The sequence below is a fragment of the Biomphalaria glabrata genome, chromosome 4 (genome assembly GCF_947242115.1).
Source record: "Biomphalaria glabrata chromosome 4, xgBioGlab47.1, whole genome shotgun sequence".
Taxonomy (NCBI): domain Eukaryota; kingdom Metazoa; phylum Mollusca; class Gastropoda; family Planorbidae; genus Biomphalaria; species Biomphalaria glabrata.
The window spans coordinates 45,336,070-45,357,124 of NC_074714.1; the positions used below are offsets into that span (position 1 = coordinate 45,336,070).

The window sequence follows — 21,055 nt, forward strand, 5'->3', positions numbered from 1 at the left end:
ATACCTTGAAACGTAACCCATGCGCTAGAGACGTGATTTGTGTGGTGCCTGGATGAGGGGCGGTGTGAATGTAGGTAAAATAACATAGGCGTACTTCAACATGTACACTTAGATTCTGTTATCATCTATCTACAATATCTACAGTGTTTGGTAGTAAACCCAGTGACAATGACAAAATAGCATGTCATGATGTTTGACAATCTGCATAAGTCGTCTTTAACTAGTTGTTTGATTTCCCTTAGCCTAATTCATACAGATCTGAATATGGATTGAGTTTGCGAAAGACTCCTGAACTTCTTATAATCTACACCTCCAAAAATATTTAGATCAATATACATCACTACCAATACATCTAAATCTTTATAGCTGTATGTATAACCGACAGCCTTGAGTGATCTAGGTCAATCTAGGAGGAGTGGGAGGAGGAGCGGGCTTTTGAGTCAGGATCTCCATTTAAGCGTTGAGAACACCAGATAAAGTCTGAGATGTTACTGTTGTATGGGGCGCCAACTTGTTGTGTGTCTAATTTCATTTCTTAAAGTAACAAATATAAGTTGTAACACATACGCTCTGGATTTTAGAGTTCTTAGTCTACTTAAATTGGTCCATGTTTTATGCAGTACCAAGTCGATTTTTTTTTGTCTGGGGTAACCTGACCCAAAGACAAGAGTCCGCTGTAGAGACTCTTGCCTGGATAGCAGGCCTACTTAACAAACAAATATATAGGCGGAAAACACTTTTTAAAAGGTGTGTGGTATGGGGCTGGAGGTTGGGGACGACTTGCCTGGATAGCAGGCCTACTTAACAAACAAATATATAGGCGGACAACACTTTTTAAAAGGTACGTGGTATGGGGCTGGAGATTGGGGACGACTTGCCTGGATAGCAGGCCTACCTAACAAACAAATATATAGGCGGACAACACTTTTTAAAAGGTGTGTGGTATGGGGCTGAAGGTTGGGGACGACTTGCCTGGATAGCAGGCCTACCTAACAAACAAATATATAGGCGGAAAACACTATTTAAAAGGTGTGTGGTATGGGGCTGGAGATTGGGGACGACTTGCCTGGATAGCAGGCCTACTTAACAAACAAATATATAGGCGGACAACACTTTTTAAAAGGTGTGTGGGTATGGGGCTGGAGGTTGGGGACGACTTGCCTTTCATATATAGGCGGAAAACACTTTTTAAAGGTGTGTGGTATGGGGCTGGAGGTTGGGGACGACTTGCCTGGATAACAGGCCTACTTAACAAACAAATATATAGGCGGACAACACTTTTTAAAAGGTGTGTGGTATGGGGCTGAAGGTTGGGGACGACTTGCCTGGATAGCAGGCCTACCTAACAAACAAATATATAGGCGGAAAACACTATTTAAAAGGTGTGTGGTATGGGGCTGGAGATTGGGGACGACTTGCCTGGATAGCAGGCCTACTTAACAAACAAATATATAGGCGGACAACACTTTTTAAAAGGTGTGTGGGTATGGGGCTGGAGGTTGGGGACGACTTGCCTTTCATATATAGGCGGAAAACACTTTTTAAAGGTGTGTGGTATGGGGCTGGAGGTTGGGGACGACTTGCCTGGATAACAGGCCTACTTAACAAACAAATATATAGGCGGACAACACTTTTTAAAAGGTGTGTGGGTATGGGGCTGGAGGTTGGGGACGACTTGCCTTTCATATATAGGCGGAAAACACTTTTTAAAGGTGTGTGGTATGGGGCTGGAGGTTGGGGACGACTTGCCTGAATAGCAGGCCTACTTAACATACAAATATATAGGCGGACAACAGTTTTTAAAAGGTGCGTGGTATGGGGCTGGAGGCTGGGGACGACTTGCCTGGATAGCAGGCCTACTTAACAAACAAATATATAGGCGGACAACACTTTTTAAAAAATGCGTGGTATGGGGCTAAAGGCTGGGGACGACTTGCCTGGATAGCAGGCCTACTTAACAAACAAATATATAGGCGGACAACACTTTTTAAAAGGTGTGTGGGTATGGGGCTGGAGGTTGGGGACGACTTGCCTGGATAGCAGGCCTACCTAACAAACAAATATATAGGCGGTAAACACTTTTTAAAAGGTGCGTGGTATGGGGCTGGAAGTTGGGGACGACTTGCCTGGATAGCAGGCCTACTTAACAAACAAATATATAGGCGGAATACACTTTTTAAAAGATGTGTGGGTATGGGGCTGGAGGTTGGGGACGACTGAGACACAAAAAAAAATGTCGGCCTATAAGAATTTTGGATGAAAAGAAACATAATGAACACGCCTAAATACACGTATAAATGTTGGACACTTGGCACACACACACAATTACACACAAACGCTAACACAATTAGAATTAAAGGCTATTGTGATCGACACTGACTGAGCCCAAACTAAGGACGATAGTGGAGGACGAAAATCGGCAGTCTGAAGAGCGAATCAATAGCGCTTCCAAATTTGAAAAAAAAAATTTCCACACGTGACTATCTTTACCAAATAAAAAGCATTTTACCACGTTAATTTGTTACAATGGCGTTGGCTGGTCTGCTGTGTTCAAAAAGTTAAATCTGATGAGCCATTGTCCAAAGTATGCGGGGCCAACTTGTTTAGATGAATTCCTATTTACAAATTCAAATAATTTTAATCCTCAAAGAAATCATGAAAAGATTGAATGTACACTATATATCAAGCAATCATACACATTATAATCCAAATTTAACAATAAATTCACAAAAGTAGACTTAACATGAAGCTTGTAACATATTGAATGAACAGACTGATTTGTTGACCACGAAACTTGTATCTTCTTTATAAAGGTTTTGAAAGAGAAAGTTCCGATAGTGCAAATAATAATAACTTTTCATTTATAATTAACATCCTTTACATGTTTACTAGCAACTAAGACTACTTGAGCGCTATTACCAAAGATGCTTGCACTCCATCATGGATATACGGTGGCTAGACCGCACTACAAACAGCGATGTCCTTGCAAACGCCGGTATGGACAGTATAGAGGGACTTCTTTTTGATTCGACAGTTACGCTGTGCAGGGCACGTATCCCGTATGGGGGACGAACGTATGCAAAAAGCAGTCTTTTTTTGTGGTGAGCTAAAAGGTGGTTGACGTAACAGAGGTGCCCCACGGAAACGCTTAAAAGACCAGCTTAGGCGCCAACTTGCCTTAGCTAACATAGAAGAGAGTACCCGGTTGCAATCGGCCTCAAAACGAGACAGCTTAAGTTCACTCACAAAGGCCGCGGGATACACTTTTGAGACTAGGCCTATCCGCTGCCGAGGACACGCAGACGGTGAAAAAACACATCTTAATCGACCACTGGCGGACAATGGTTACCCTTACCCTGCGTGTGGCAAAATATGTAGGTCACAGCTGGGGCTGCGTATCCATGGGAAAATACTGCATTCCTCCTTAATCTTTGGACTCGAAGACAAACCTTATTATTATTCTGTTTAAACGTGTATCTTCGAGAAGCCAATGTGTACACATCTCTTGGGACCTTGACGTGTACAACATGTGACAAACTTGTTTAAGATGGTATGAAAGCTCAATCTACTGTACCCATCGTATCCACCTTATGCCCTTTAGTTTTCAGTAAGATATATTGAGCTCTTAATTAACGGGGGGAAAAGTCCCTGATGCGCCTTTATTGCCGTATTCATTTTAAGCAATTAATAGTTGAACTAATTAAAGGAACTTTCTCAAATGACCCAATTAAGTTTGCCTGTTATACAAAATAAAAAAAAATCAGGTCCTAGATAAGAATATGAATATATTAAGCCTTGTTACTATTTTGGTAAAATAAAAAAAAAATAGGACGACTAATTAAACCGATTCATTAATTATCATATGATATGCTTATTACCATTTTAACTTACGCTTTCAGCTAAACTAGTTGACCTGACCTGAGGTCATAGTTATGTGACCTGAACGTCGTCACTAACAAAACAATAAGTACGCTCTAGCCGACGTCTAGTACTGTTACAAAAGGCTCATTAAATGTATCAATAAAACCTAGTCCTTGATTCTAGGCCTATCTGATGTGACTTGAAGTTTCGGACGTTGCTTCGGAAATGATTATTATGTCCATCATGGGCGTAGCCAGGATTTTTTTTCGGGGGGGGGGGGGGGGGTTTGGGGGGTGAATTTTTTCTCCCCCCCCCCCGACTCCCCCCCCACTCCCCCACGAAAAAAATTGTATGTATTTATGTGTGTGTGTGTGTACATAATCTTTATTACATTCTGACCCTTCATTCTTTCGGAAGACGTTTATTGTGCCCTAGAATAGGTTCTTCCATGAGTTAGTGAAAAAATTGTAGATTCCCCGACATTACTAGCAAAGAGGTCTGGGGAAGCGCTAGGAGCTCCCCCAGCGCGGGGCGAAGCCCCGCCGCCAAGCACTATTTCTGATATTGAAAACCAACAAAATGCATATTCTGAGGTATCTACAGTGCATTTTCCTGCTATTAAAAAGTTCTATTTCAAAAAGCTAATGTGCTATTCTTACTGACTTAGACCCTCCCTCGTCGTTCGGCGCATTTGCCATCCAACTGTTTCCATATAATTGTAGACTCCCCGCCATTACTAGCAAGGGGGTCTGGGGGAGCGCCAGGAGCTCCCCAGCGCGGGGCGAAGCCCCGCCCGCCAAGCACTATTTCTGCATATTCTGAGGTATCTACAGTCCATTTTAATGCTATTAAAAAGTTTTATTTTAAAAACCTAATGTGCTATTCTTACTGACTTAGACCCTCCCACGCCGTTCGGAGCATTTGACGTCAAGCAGTTTCCCAAAAAAATATGTCACTGGTAATGTCTGAAGCCTCTTCCCACCTACCATGAGGACTTCCATGAATGAGTGGCGTCAAGTTGTACTAGGATATCATTGCAACTCTTCTTATGTGTAATTCATTTTGTCGGAGAACATGTCCTGCAAACCTCATGCGTCGTTCTCTCACAATCTTACTAAGGGGTCGATCCCCAGTTCGGCATAGGATTTCCTTGATTTAGATCCGATCTCTATAACTGACTCCTGAAATCTGTCTTAGCCATCTTTGTTGAGCTATATTTAGTGTTTTTCGATTTCGGTAGATGACTATTCACTGCAGTTTATTAATGGAGCCCTGCCACTGGTAAAAATGTGTAACCTCTCTTGAATACGCTCTTGGAATTAAGTGACTTTAGTTTGATTTAGATTTTATATCGAAAAGAGAAGTTTTATCGTCAAAATCTTCTGTTGGGGGTTTTCCATCTCAAAATGCTCTGTAGGGGGATCTTAGACTCAAAACCATCTGGAGGGGTTATAAACTTTAAAAAAAAAAAACATCTGTAGAAGAAACTCAAAATCCCCGATTGGCTTGGATACGCTCAAATAATTTTAGTGTGCAATTTGCTTTTTTTTTATATTGAAGATGTATTTTTAGCACCAAACCCCTCTGAATGGGGGTTTAAACTCAAAACCCCTTTCGGCAACGCTCATAGCATTTTGAGTGCGTAATTTGCTTTCTTTCTTACACTGAAGATGGCGGGGGGTTTAAACTCAAAACCCCTTTGACTACGCTCATAGATTTTAGAGTGAGTAATTTTCTTTTATTTATATTAAAGAGGTACTTTTTAGCTTCAAACTCCACTGGAGGGGGGTTTAAACTCAAAACCCCATAGAATACACTCATAACATTTTTAGTGTATAATTTGCTTTTTTTTATTATTAAAAAGAGGTATTTTTTACCTTCAAACCCCACTGAAGTGGGGTTTAAACTCAAAACTGAGTCAAAACCCATTTATCTACGCTCATAACATTTTGAGTGCGTAATTAGCTTTTTTTATATTAAAGAGGGGGTTTATCGTAAATTTTAGACGGGGTTTTAAAATCAAAATCTTCCTTAACTGTGCTCTTGGAATTAGGGGATTTTCGTTTGCATTTTTTTTTGTTTTATGGAAGAGGGGGAGTTAACTGCAAAAACCCCAGGTAGGGGGTTTAAAACTCAAAACCCCTGGTAAGGGGTTTTAAACTCAAAACCCCTAGTAGGGGTTTTTAAACTCGAATCGCTCTGGTAGGGGTTTTAAACTCGAACCCCCCTGGTAGGGGTTTTTAAACTCGAACCCCCCTGGTAGGGGATTTTAAACTCGAACCCCCCTGGTAGGGGGTTTTAAACTTAAAACCCCTTTGGTTTTGCTAGGGCAAGTGATGGTTTACTATTAAAATCTCACCTAAAATAAACAAAATCAAAGCAAAAAATCAGTCACTAAATTCCAACTCCCCCCCCCGGGGGGGGGGGAAGGGGGCGATTTCATTTCGGGGGGGCTTGAACCCCAAGAACCCCCCCCCCTGGCTACGCCCATGATGTCCATACAGATCTTTTGCAGGACGTCAGGAGTTGACAGCGAACAGTCTTAAAATTCAGGAGTCCTTGCGCGACACTACGGTGTAAATCCCAGATGAACCTTAATTATTTTATTTTTATTTATGTAGAATTTTATCACAAGACTGTTTGAGACATTTTTTTTAGTCCAGGACTAAATCGGCTACTGAATAAGACTAAATTTTACTGAGCTTTTGAATTTTTTTTTGACCTGAAAGAATGTCGCACCGATATTTTGTTCCGTTCAGTAATCTTGTCACTGTAGAGTTTCTTTGTTTGTAAACAGCTTGAATAAGGGCGAGTTAAGGGGGGAAATTACAACCCCTCTGGAGGTAGTGCCTGGATCTTTATATATTATTGGGTCAAAACTTGACGCATCCTGATTGCACGCTCTGCATTGCTGTCCATGCTTTACGAGGATGCATACCGTTAGTTCTTACCTTCAATCACCGGAACGTGACCCCAAAGTTCAGCTTGACCTAGCCGGGTAGAGTCTAACCTCATTCTATCGAACTTAAAGCAATGCAGTTGTAGACAGGAGCGTAGTCAAATAGACAGAAGCGTAGTCAAGTTGACAGGAGCGTAGTCAAGTGCGTTGCTGGAATTAGTTTTTTTTTTTTTTTTTTGCTATAGATTCTTATAATGGTTACAGACAGTTAGGCCTACAGTTACTTATTGGACAATTAGTTCCCCCTGTCTTTATAAAGCCCCTTCTATAACTGTACATTACGCTTGGTTGCACTGAGCCATTTGCCTTTAATGTGTAATCGCTCAGTCAGGCTTAAAAGTATGGCATCTTCTTTTTTGAAGTAACTTCTGTATTTTATACGATAAGATACGACAATCGATAAAATAGAAGGAAATAAAATGTGAACTACCAAGGGCTGACTGTAGAATGAATATCAAATCTCTTATCTCTAATGTATACCCTGGTATTCTTTACTTTTCAAAGCCCCCCCCCCCCCCATCTGTATGTGACTTAATGCTGGGACGTTGATAAGACCAATCACAAATCCACGCATACATTCTTGAATGTGTTCTTGTAATAATGGCTGCCTTGTCGAGTGGTATGTGCACTGAACTGCCTTCTCAATAAGTTGGGTTCGATCCCTGCCCACAGCCATCCCTCGCAGTCCTGCTGAAAGTTTCATTTCTGAAGGAACATCCAAAACAGAAAACAAACATGCTGTAAAAAAAATGTAATTTGAAAATAATGGAAGAAAGAAAAAAAACTATTTAAAAAAAAAAAGACCACACCAAGGTCATGGACACAGATATGGTGCCTTGAAAGAGTTGTGTCCGGAATGGAAGAGAAGCCACGAGTTCTGCATGTGTAACTTTCATTCTGTTTTGTAACATTCTTTGAGTTCAATGAATAGCGTGGCAGCTGTGTCACGCACACTGTCACAGTGATCTCCCCTCTCAAGTCTTTTATGTGTCCACACAGTTCCAACCCACGCGTCCCGGCTCGGAATAGCTCAAGAACAAATCATTACAATCATTCGACCAGAAAGAGAATCAATTATTCTAAGTAGATAATGGTTTAGGTAATTGAACCTTGAACCCGGCAGATATGTTGTTGTTTTTTTTAACCACTGCAGAAGTAAAAAAAAATGAAAAAGAAACTGTTATCTCTTAAAAATATGTTGATGTAGGCCTTAGTCTCTGTAATAGTATTTCGTTGACCTCAGACGTTGACTTATCACTGTAATTGATAAACAGCAATCTTCTTTATAAAAACCATCTGTATTTTAGAGCTGTTAGTAACATTGAACTGGACTTTACTAAGGAAATAAATATACTAGTGAAGCTTTTTATAACATATATAAATATATCTCTGGAACCGCCGAACGGATTGACGTGAAATTGTGTACACAAGTTGCTTTTACCTCTTATCTATAACAAATGGGAAAAGTTATATAATTTTTAAAAAGTATTTAAATGCTTTTGTGTTAATCTTTATGCATGAATCATAATATTGAAGTTGAAGCAAAGAAACAATGTAACTTTTGTGTTTAGATTAACTGATTACAAGTTAAACAATTCGTATACGGTTACTTCACTTAGTCCGTTTGACTCTTATTAGAGTATAGGGCCTCAACAGTATTTCGCCATCGGCCTCTTGGTATTCTTCTCAGTTGGGCCCATGTCCATCCTGCCGTCTTTGCTTCTTGGTCTTCCGATCGACTCTATGTTTGCTTTGGTCTCCCAGACTTTCTCTTAGCTAGGGGCAAATTAGCTGTGTGTGCATCTGGGGCTATGTCGGGTAGCCTGCATTGTGCTTCTGTCAGCTTAACTGCACTTACACATTACCTCACAGCATGAGGCTTATGTTACGTACAATCAAAGAATTCTTATAATCTAGGAATGTGAGTCTATACTTCGGAGAATCTATGACCGAACACATCTTACTCTATAAAGCGGTAACAAGTTTCCAAGTGCAAGGGGTATCATATCGCATAGTTATTTAAACATAAAGGGTTTGGGGGGGGGGGGAGTTTGTGAGGTAACGCCAGGACCGATTTCTACACCCTATTTATAGTGCTCAAATTATTTTTGTACTAAAGCCATTTTAATAAAAATTAGCTACTTGAGGGGGGGAAAAGGGCCATTTATCGACCTTGCTTCACTTTCATTTCTTCAGACGTCATCAAAACGTGTGGTCTAGACTTTTCTGGTTGAAGGTATGTCGGTGAATAATGAACCCTACAACTTCTGGCAAATAAAGCAATGCGACAACAGCAGAGGCGTAAACTGGATGCGAGGGTTGGGTAACTGTTTTACCGATTTTGCGGGTCCTATCAAGGTGTTTGTATTTGAAAGAATAATATATATTTTTAAAAAAGTAGGCCTAGTATTAAAGTTTCCCTTTCAGAAAATATAGTCTATAGGGCAGATGCTGTAAATGCCATCTGTTTCTATAACCCACGGTTAACGAGGGTGTCATGTGGCCAGCACAAAGACCAACTGCATTTACTTATGCATGATTAAGGATTTGTGAGTTGTCATTATTTTCTGGAATAAATGTTTAATCATGGACTGAAAAATCCCGAGTTCTTTTCGCAGTCATAAAGGTTTGTGAATGATAGGGTCTCCCTTTGATAGGGATTTATCACAATTTTTTTTGTTAGGTAATAAGTAAAACTCATTTTTGAATAACTTTCTTGCGTGTCCAAAACTTATTTATGTTTACCGCTACAGCGTAAAAGAGCAGCTGCACCTCCGGAGTAGACAAAAGTTGTTTAGACAGCTACTTTCAGTTGTTCCCATCTAAAGCCTTAACCCCATGACTAGAGAACTTTTCATTGTATTATGCTTTTATTTCAGCTTCCTAAAAGAGACTCAAAAATAGTAGCAATAAAGAAGAATACTAAGGATTTTCTGGCTCATGTTATCTATCATGGATGAACAAAATTAGAATCTTTACAAGCATATATACACATTGTTTATTGTCAAAGAGTGAATCATTTGAAGTCAGAATATAAGCACCTGCAATGGATGGATGAAAGATGTCAAAGGTTACATGATTACAGATAATTAATGGGCTACCTTGCTCTTTGAGTAATTAGAGATTTTCTCGATGAACTAAACAAGGTCAAGGACTCTAAATTGAACTTCAAATTTGCCAGCTAAATAAAAGTAACAAACACTTGAAACATAAGAGCTTACACCGGATACTCCAAAAAGCTGGCTATATACAGGTTTTCCACAATGTATGAAAATCTCCAATACAGAAACTAACGCGTTCAATAGTTCAAGATGTGGCAGCGGCAAAAAAAAAAACAAAAACATGTTAATGTTCAGCGTAATTTTCACTCTTTCATTTCTTTTTCTGTAGACTGCACCGTGCATAAGATTTGGTGGCCTTTTAAGAGTTTTTTTTACTTAAACATTGGATATTTTATACTGAAACTAAACAATAATACGGTGAGTTAAGGGATGTTTTGGAGAAAGCAATGCTAAGGTGTTATTTAAATGATGATTTAGCAAGAATTGATTATTTGGAAGAAGTGATGATGTGGAAGAAATGGTGGTTTGAAAGAAGTAAATCACTACTGCTGGAAAAGGATTTCCTTTGTGCTATTAAATGAGGGTTTGGAAGAATTGATGATTGGGAAGAATTGATGGTTTGGAAGAAGTAATCACTACTACTATTAAATAATGATTTGGGGAAGTAAAAATTTGGAAAGACTGATGGTTTGGAAAAAAATGATGATTTGGAAGAAAAGGTGATTTAGAGAAAGGGATGCAGTTGCTTCTTAAACGATTATTTATTCAACCATTGCTTGAATGACGTGACGCAAGAGTGGTAAAAAACTAGGATTGAAATAAAATGATGTATTAAATCTTTGAGATTTGAATGTGCACGAAGTTTTTTAAGTGAGGAAAGAGGTTTATTTGAATACAGCAATGCATTGGTCAAGTCCACAGTTCTCTGTCATGTTTGTCTAACCGACTTCCTATTATGCTATATGATTTGAACTTTGACAGTCACATAACTAAACAATAAAGTTGATATTTTTAATGTGCCCACATTAAACCAGAAGCCAAAGATTCACCTTTTATCTGTTTAGCTACGCCATGTTGTTGCCTACTAAATTGATAATTATCTTGCAAGTCACTCGCCGTGATTATCATGGGACATAATTAGAAGTGGTCAACGTCTCATCCTGTAGTACCTACATACCTGTTTTCACTGTTTCCAACTGGGTGCCTCCCCACACCGCCGCCCGGTCTCATCCTGTATGGAGTGGCACCCACTGGTGTTTACAGCTTCAAACAGCCGCGGCTGATAATAAACCTGCTATCTATTTGTATTCACACTATCGTGCAGCCTTCTCCTGTACAGAGTTGAGTGCAACAAGTTATGACTTTAAAGGGAAGAACCCAAGTTACTCTACTTTCCGTATTCATTGAAGAGTGACCGTTCTTTATGTTGTAACGCAAGCCCTCGTTTCGTTTAAAAGGGTTCGGTGCTGCATTAAAGAAGAGGAAACATAGATCTCAAGTTAACTGCACTAAAAAGACGTGAGGGGAAAAAAAAACACTGCTCTTAAAGCGAATCATTTTAAAGCGATATCCGGATGTGGTCGTTAAGTGTAAATATCAACACTGTGACTGTAGGTTACATTCAGATTGATACGATTTTCTGAATCTACACGCTACTAGATCTAGGTCTCAGTCTAGTCTGTGCCAGCAACAATGCCTGCACCCGCCAGGTTTAAGAGAACCCCCTCTCAAATAAAAGTGACTCGGGGAGGAAGGGTTCTTCTGGATTCCTCCAGCAGATGTGAGTATACCTATTTTGTAGGTCTGTAAAAAAAAAGTTGTGTGTTTATTAGTGCATAAAATCAAGGAAAGGATATGAATAGACTTACTTCGAGGTCAAAAGACAGGTTGACATATTCACCAACATTTTCACCCCTGCGGTCTTTATGGTAGCTTATACGATGAGTGTTCAAACACAGTGTTATTGTTGGCTAAAGGTTTGATGGAGTGTTTTATTCTCTTGTCTATGTCCTTTAGGTCATGAAATTATAATGTGTATGATAAATGTGTGTACTATTGTACTAGTGGACATCTAGCCGTGATCTAACTATTTGCTAGTCATTTCTAGTGGTTTAAAATTATATATGTCTAAAACATCGTATGCAATTATAATAGGTAGGACATATGGCAAAGAACCTCTTTTTTTTTTTTTTTTAAAAAAAGATCCTAATTTTTGCAATTTTAGGCGTCGCAAAACGAATGTATCTGGATCCGATACTTCTGCAGCCGATGCTCGCAACACTCTTAAAAGATATTGTGGGATTGTCTTTTCCTTCAGTTTTCTAAGAAGACTTCCACTAATTCTGTCACAATATTTCATGAGATCTCTATTGCATTTATAATTGGCCAGACGATTCGGAGAAGTTTTTTTTTTTACAAAGTTTATATCAGCTCAATCTGAGTGTCTGTCTGGTAAAAAGTGTGTACACTTTATTTATCCCACACCCAATCTCGAATCAAGTTGAAGTTTTAAACAATTATTCATTGGCATAGACAAGACATAAATCAATTTTTAAAAATTAACCAATTAGTCAGTAATTGTTTATACTTAATTATTTTGTTTGATGCACCAAGAGAAAGTAATCTTTCAGTATTCATGGATATGGCTAACTATATAGGGTTTGGTTACCTTAGATAATAGTAAATATAGTAAACGCATCCCGAAAGTCATTCTCTATGGACAACTCGCGACTGGCTCCAGAAAAACTGGTCGCCCCCACCTCCGTTACTAGTGATGTTGTCAAAAGTGAACTAAAAAGTTCGAAACTTTTAGTTTAACTAAAAAAAAACAACTAGTTAAGGCCATTGTTTAACTAGAAAAAAAAAGTTTAGTTAAAATCGTAGTTTAATTAATTTTTTTAGTTACTAACTAAAAAGTTTAATTAAAATTTGTAAAACTTTTCAACATGTAGTCAGGCTTGAAACGCACTCCCTGTTTTTTCTGGTCATGTGATATCAATAACTTTGATTATCAAAAAAAAAAAATTATGCAGTTAACAACTATTCAGACAATCTGCATTTGAAGAGGGTAAAGTAAGATCCTGGTAGAAGTTATGGGCGTAAATATTTGCACTTTAAAGTAGCAGTTTTATAAATGTTAAACATTTTTTGCCAAAAGCTTCTATGCAGTATTATGAATGAGGTTGTTCCAAATTTTTTTGTGAGCCACGCGGAGGTGTTTAATTTCTGTTTCTAGTGGGAATCTGATTAGTGAATTAGGTCAATATTTAGTGGTTTTAATCAATTCATTTGCGGCAAACAATATTTTTTTAACTGCAGGAGCATCAAGTACACACTTTTATAGTCTTAATACTTATTATTGAGATATATTAAGTCTAAATCAACAGCTAGGCCTATATAGATCTAAAAGCATTAGTGTAACCAACTCTAGAAAAAAAAATAATCTTAATCTACACCCTCTCTGACCATAAAGTAAATAGACTGTGTCCAACTGATTTTAACAACATGGTCAGCTAGACATACACATGACCACATGTAGGTCTAGTGTACTGTACGTGTGTAGTCGATAATACTGTAAGACTACCCTACATTAAGCGTTATGCAATAGTGTTTGCTTAATGTGGAGAGGTCAGACAAGAAAATAACACACTGGCGTGGCTAGTCAAGCATGTTCGTAGATATATCTTTACACTAAAATAGTTTTATACACCCTCCCTGCCCAGAAAGTAAATAGACAGTGTGTCCGACTGATTTTAACAACCTGGCCAAATAGATGTACACGTGTAGGTCTATATAGTATACTGAGTGTGCAGTCCATAATGACAAGATCACCCAGTTTTTTTTTTCCCTTGCGCGTTTAACGGTTATGCAATAGTGTTAGTTGTATTTTTAGTGGTCAGACAAGAAAATAGCACATCGGCATAGTTAGTCAAGCATGTATTTTACACTATAAACTAGTTATACAGGTCAAATGTTTTAAAAATTCCTACGATTTCGTTTCTATTTCTTTGGATACTAGATCTAAATTTGAAATTCTAAATCTATGTTATTTAATGAGATTTTAAACTTTACCAGTATAAGTAAGATTTTCCGTTATATAATATGTTTTTTAAAAAGAGTATCATTATTTTCTAAAAGTTTTAATTCAAGGCAAATATACAAGCACACATATTTATTTAGACATTTTATTTTATTGTGCATTAACGTTTATGTAAGAAACATATTCATTAATACTGATTTTATTATAGATAAATATTACTAGAATGTTAAAAGAATAAGATCGAACCGTAGGCATACAGTCGGATAATTATATCTATATAGGTCTAGTTCAACCCCGTCCCTCCCCCCCCCCAAAAAAAAAAAGTTTGTTATAGTTTAATTAACTTTCTTTAGTTTAGTTTAACTATCTTTTGAATTTCATGATAAACTAATAGTTTAACTACTTTATTTTAGTTGAAAACTAGTTTTAGTTTAACTTTTAAAAGTTAGTTTAGTTCCCATCACTATCCGTTACATAGATGTAATAAAACGGGACCTCAAATCAGTAAACATCAATACTGACCACTGGGAAGACATAGCTCTAGACCGCACCAGATGGAGAGAGACAGTGACCAAGAAAGCAATGGATAGCGAAAGAACATGGGCCTCAGCCCTGGAAGAAAAACGGACAATGCGAAAAATGGCCAGCTTCTCTACCACCGAAGCAAAAGTCACCTTAACCTGTGATATTTGTGGACGGGACTGTCGCTCCAAAATAGGGCTCCACAGCCACAAGAGGAAGTGTGCGAGATGAACCATAGTCGTTATACGACTGAATGAGGCCAATGGAATTTCTCCCACATCCAATCTCGGATCAAGTTAAAATTTTAAACAACTATTTATTATACCTAACAAAATATGAATCTATTTAAACAATTAACCAATTAGTCAATTAATTATAGTTAATTAATGCGTTTTTTTTTAGATATCAAATAAGGGAAATAGCTTCTATATTGTTGAGAGATAGTTCTTCCTTTTAGATACACTTTGTTGTTTTTTAAGATTTTTTTGTATTTTAGTTGTCTAATTCTCTCATCTAATTGTGGTATTTTATATTATAAATGGTGTTTGTATGTGTATGTGTGCGTGCGTGTGTGTGTCTCCGTGCTACTTCTGCAAGCTCGTGATGCTGCGATCCAATCATTTTTGTCTACACGACTTGGGGGCTGATGTAGTTACCAGTTGGCTATCTGATAAAATGTTTTCGTGATAGCCGCTCGACATATCTTGGATTCTTAAAAAGAGATCGCTTGGATTCTTTTGGGTTTAATCGTTGGCAGACTTGTCCTGATTTTTTTTTTTGGTCTTTGATCGAACAATTAATCTAAAGGCCCTGTAAACAAAATAAAATAAGACATTTGTAATAAAGTTTGGCCTTTATCAAAATATGCCTGAAGAATAAAAAATGATTAAAACAAAAATAGTTATAAACATGTTATAATAATAACAATAATGGCCCTCAGGGCCGGGTTTGAGTGTGTGTAGACACCCCCTTGCACCCCCCATGCGGGCGCCCATGTCTGCTGACCATGTCAAAGTCAGATCAACAAAAAAAGATGTAAAGGGATTTGTGTCTCTATCTGAATTTCTCATGCAATAGTCGTAGAGAAAATGTTTTATAGGTCGGTGATTATATTGACCGCTCTTTTTAACCTGAAAATAAGGAAAGTATAGATCTAAATGAGAAATTTACTCTTACAAAACTAAAGAGCATAAACAAACTTCTAATACCAATAGTAGTAATAGTAACACTGTCACAAAATACAGTTTTGTTTAGTGACTTAGTCTCATTCAACTCAGGGTAATCAACTCAGCACTGTCAAAGATTTGTTTAACGTCTGGTATGTTATAAATTAAGAAATCTAAGTTTTTTTAATTCTGTTTTTGTTTACTTTTCAGTTTTTGGACTAAGTAAATTAAGTAAGTAGTTTAAAGTTTAGTAAGTCTACTCTATAAGTATAGACTACTATAGTAATTACTATGACTATTACTATTACTAGTAACTAGTATTTATTAGTATTTATAATTTAGTAGTATTACTTAATAGTAAATTTACTTATAATCATAATGATAATCTAATAATATTAATAAATCATAATCAGTGAGTGTCGACAGTGTTTTAATCACTAAATCAGTAATCTAAATTAAATTGACTAAATTGTCTAAATCATAAATCTAAGTCTAAAGTAAATCTTTGTTTCTTCCTGCTTTATTAAGTTTAAAGTTTATTAATATTAAATTAATTAAAATTAAATAATAAAATATTATTAGAATTTTTTATATAATTAAATTATAATTTATATGAATAGCTAGATGAAAAAGTAGATCTAATCAAATCTTATCCATATAAATTATAATAAATGATAATAATATTAAAATTATATCATTGGCTACCTTCAGTCGTGAAACGACTATGGTTCATCTCAAACACGTTTTCATATGGCTGTAAAGCCCTATTTTGGAGAGACACTCCCATCCATATATATTGCATGTCAAGGTAGCTTTCGCTTTGGTGGTAGAGGAGTTGACCATTTTCCGTGTGGCACCCTTTTTTTCAAGAGTCAAGGCCCATGTTGTCTCGTTGTCTATAGCTTTCTTGGCCATTTTCGTCTCTCTTCAACTAGTGTGGTCTAAGGCTATCTCTTCTCAGTGGTCAGTATCAATGTTTACTGATTTTAAATCCCTATTAATCACATCAACATAACGGAGGTGGGGCCGACCAGTTTTTCTTGAGCCAGACGCAAGTTGCCCGTACAGAATGATATTCGGGATGCAATTGTCCTCCATCTGGCGAACATGTTAGAGCCAGCACAGGTGGTATTGCCTGAGGACCGTAAAGCTGCTGGAAAGGCCCGTTCTCGCGAGGTACTCAGTATTACACACTCTTTCTTTCCATGTTATTTTTAAGATCGTTCGAAGGCAACGCAGGTGGAATGAGTTTAGTTTTCTCTCTTGTTTTGTGCAGGTTGTCCACAACTCACTGCTGTACAGTAGCATGCTAAGAACCCTTGCCTTGTAGACCTTCATTTTGGTCGCTGTAGTGAGCTTCTAGTTTTTCCAAACTCTTGGTTGGAGTCTAGCAAAGGTCGATGCTGCCTTCCCTGTGCGTTTTTTTATCTCCTCTTCTAGTGACAGGTCACCTTGAATTGTAGAACTGAGGTACTAGAATTCGTTTACGGCATCTAGCTTGTTATCGCCAATGAGGATAGATGGTGATGCTGCAGCAGGTGGTCCCATAATATTTTTATTTTTTTTGTGCTAATGGTTAGGCCATACTCTTTGCAAGCCTTAGAGAAGCAGGAAATTAGTGACTGAAGCTCCTCTTGTGAATGTGCCACTACCGATGTGTCGTCTGCAAAGAGCATATCTCTTATGAGGGTGGTTCTGGTTTTAGTTTTGGCCCTTAGTCAAGCAATATTTAGAAGTTTGCCATCGAATCTAGAATGCAGATGTATGCTTTCGGTAGATTCGTCAAATATGTGGTGGATCAGCATTGAAAAGAGTATTCCAAAGAGGGTTGGGGCCAGGACACATCCCTGTTTGACTCCACTGTTTATACTGAAACTTATGGAGCAGTAGCCGTTAAGCTGCATGGATGGAAAGAGACAATAATATTTAGCAGCTTGGGTGGACAGCCTATTAATTTGTAAGATTTTAAAGAGGCCTTATCTGCTGACTAGATCAAAGGCCTTTGTCGGGTTGATGAATGCAATGTACAAAGGCATCCTTTGCTCTCTGCACTTTTCCTGAAGTTGACAGATGGAGAAAATCATGTAAATTGTGGATCTCTCTGAGTGAACGCCGCACTGTGATTCTGGATAGACTCGATCAGCAAATTTTGTAGCCTGGAAAATATCACTCGAGAAAAGACTTTGCCTACATAATAGACATTTTATTAGTAGATCTACATATCTAGGTATAGAAAATAGGAAATCTATATCTAGAGACTAATACAAGACAATGAGTAGATCTAGATCTTGATATTAATAAGGAATAATAAACTACCTAAGATTAGGGTGGCTGAGTGGTAAAAGAGGCTAAAACACTTAATCCGAGGGGTCTCGGGTATCTCTGTGAAGACTTCTTTACCAAGTAATGTTTAGAAACATTTGAAAAACATTTTGACCACTTTTGTTTTTTTTTTATTAAAAAAATGTATAGAATTCATTATAAAACAAAAAAGTTGGAGCAGCTGAATATGCTCTGAAAGACACAAAGATAAACATACATTTTTTTATTCCATATGCTAGGATAATAGAAGTGCTTCTTCTTCCATAGTGCCATTAGAACTTGGAATGGGTTTTCCCTTATTGCCATAAAAACCAACAATTTAGCAGAGTTTAAGTCAGATTAACATGTAAGACTAGTTTGACTCATGGATATGAGTGGGAATTAATAATCTTCTCTATTGAAGTAACATACTGTAATTTATAAGATTTAAGGGGACAGCTGATTTAAATATTACTAGAAGACTTAGAAGATTCAAGGTCACTCATTGTTTAAGCTTTTAAAGAATGTTTGGCGTAAACATAGGGTATGATAAGCTTTTTTTATAAGACCGTATGTATTTTATTTTAAAAATTACATTAGTTAACATGTAGCTATATAGTAGATTAATAAAATGTAAGAGCCAAATTCCTTCGAGTAGATACCATAACTGTATGTTTCCATTAATGAAAGGATAGTCAGGCCTATATGATAACAGATATAGGATTCACATCATTGTCTGGCTAATCGTAATTTGTTACAATTTGACTAAAAATACCTAAGTTATTATATTTGTTCAAAGTAAAAATTTTGTACTAACCAATAAGGTTGATGGAGGCACAGTGGCTGAATGTTAAAGCACCTGGCTTCCAAACTGAGGGGTCCTGGGTTCAATTTCTGGGGAAGACTGGGATTTTTATTTTAATTTACTTTATATGTCTCTATAACGCAATAGTTGTGGGGAAAGTATACGCGTTTGGTTGTTGTGTTGGCCACATGACACCCTCGTTAACCATGGACCACGGAAACAGATGACCTTTACATCATCTGCCTCATAGATAGCAAATTCTGAGAGGGGAACTAATAAGGTTGTTACAAATTTTAATCAAATAAATAGTTGTTAGTAATTACTATTTCTAACTCATTTACTGTAGTGTTATATCATTGGCTAAGGTCTGTCTTCTTAAAATTATTTAATCCTCATTTTAAGACACACTTGCCCTCCCCTAATTATACAGCTAACTTCATTCAATCAAGAAAACAAAACTGGACAACAACGAGCAGCTTTATTCAAGACTTAAGCAATGCACAAAGCTAAAGATAACATGCATGCTCCGTTCTGTACAAACAGACTGTGGTCCCACAGAGGCATTTGGAAAACAGGTTACACTTATTACATTTTTTAAAACTCAACTCTCAGCATGAAATATTTAAAAGATGAAAAATAAATATTTGTCTGGCATCCCAAATGATGGTTGACAATTTTTTGTTAACTACTGCATTTTATCATTTTACACCCTTTTCTTTGCTAAATTTAGTATATTATTAAAAACAGAAATTCATACAGTTGGTTGTACTTAAGCAACATCACAAAGCTTAAATATTGTTTTACATTTTTTTGGATGTTGCTTAAGAATTGGAAGTTATTACATCAAAGCAAAATTTCCCCCAGGAAGGCAGGGGATGGCTGCAAGCAGGGTTCAAACCCAGGACCAATTAAGAGTGCATACCACACAGCCAGGAAGCCATTTGCTAAAGAGAAAGGCTTGTCTTTGAGACTGAAGATTTATAAAGAGCGCAGTATTTCATGTGGCTGCGCAGCGCTAGCTGAGACCTACATATTTTGCCACAACCAATGCAGACATAACCATTGTCAATTTAGATTACAAGATAAGATAAGAGGCAATAAGATTATTTTGTAGGTTGGCTGAAATTCTGTAGCTGAGGACAAAATTAAAAAATTCTTTACCTCTTTTTTTTCATTTTCGATTTCTTTTCTGTAGTGCATTTTTTATGGTATAGCAAATTCAGTGCACTCCAGTTCGATCTCATTTATGGGGGATGTATCTTAGAGAAGGTTTCCATACAGGTTTTGGCCGCTCAGCCCAATGTACTAAACATGATAAGTAAATCCCACCTTTTTGAGACATTAAGAAATGTTGCTTTCACTGAAATTACTTTTCGATGAAATAACTGAATGTTTGGTCCATCTTATAGATTTACATAATTGAATCATTCCTTATTGTTAATATCTTATGTAAACCAAATAGTCTATCAGATAATTTTATAAGTTAATATTTTGTGATTGTTTTATTCATATCTTTTTCGACATAGAACAAAAAAAAATAATACTCGGAAATCCACATTTTCCTTCTAATGATGATTTATAAAATTTATTGTATCAGAAATAGATCTAGTGTTTGTATAGTAGGACTGTGTTTTGTACTGTTAGAAAAATCTGTCATCAGTGATGATTTATTTGATTTATATTTGTATACTCTGGCATACTTTGACTGCAAGTCGCAGAGTATTTCGCTTCACTGTTATGTGTAATTGTTTTATTAACTACTTCCAGGCCTCGGTACGAGTTGCTCCTCTAGCAGTGTACAGAATATTTCTTTGACTCCCCCCCCCCCCCACCCCCTCAAAAAAAAAATCACAACACAGCTCTTTTTTTTTTTACCGAGATCTTAATTTGAATTCGTCACTTTTGGTTCAATTAGACCGACTTTTATTCTGAAATATTTTTTACAAAACACCGAAAGCACATACTACAAATCAACTGCCATTGACCTTCACCTTCGTTCAAGCGTTTCACCGCGAATACGTGACGTCTGCTATCAGCTGGTTCATTGATGTATTTTAAAAAAAAAAAAACTTGATCTAAAAAGTGTGTTGCCGGAATAATATTTTTTAGTAGTTATTAGATCCAATGTAGTGTATTCTAGGTGTGGGATTAATATTTCGTGATCTTACCATAGCTAGTGGGATTGCACAGAATGTTTTTTATTTTCAATTAACAATAAGTAGCGGTATTGTGAAGCACAGCTATGGCTGATGCATTGTTTTCTGAGAATGGACTGTTGATCAATCACAATAGTATGACTATAAAATCTGGTATGTTTACTATTTTTTTAGTTCATAGTTT

General features: G+C 37.1%; 1 protein-coding gene across 10 annotated transcripts in view; it reads left to right on the top strand.

Moving 5' to 3' along the window:
- LOC106065222 (sulfate transporter-like) overlaps window positions 1-21,055 on the top strand; it is a 62,740-nt gene that overhangs the window by 2,661 nt on the left and 39,024 nt on the right. For 2 of the 10 annotated variants that reach the window (XM_056025940.1, XM_056025945.1), the window contains exons 1-2: window positions 11,715-11,858; window positions 19,146-19,290. The exons of 1 other annotated variant lie outside the window; for it this stretch is intronic. In XM_056025940.1, coding sequence (XP_055881915.1) covers window positions 19,237-19,290 — 54 coding nt within the window. In that variant the 5' untranslated portion in view covers window positions 11,715-11,858; window positions 19,146-19,236. Of the gene's footprint in view, window positions 1-11,059; window positions 11,684-11,712; window positions 11,859-19,145; window positions 19,291-20,778; window positions 21,025-21,055 lie in introns of those variants that run through there. 7 more of the 10 variants (XM_056025939.1, XM_056025944.1, XM_056025942.1 and 4 more) reach the window with 7 other exon arrangements.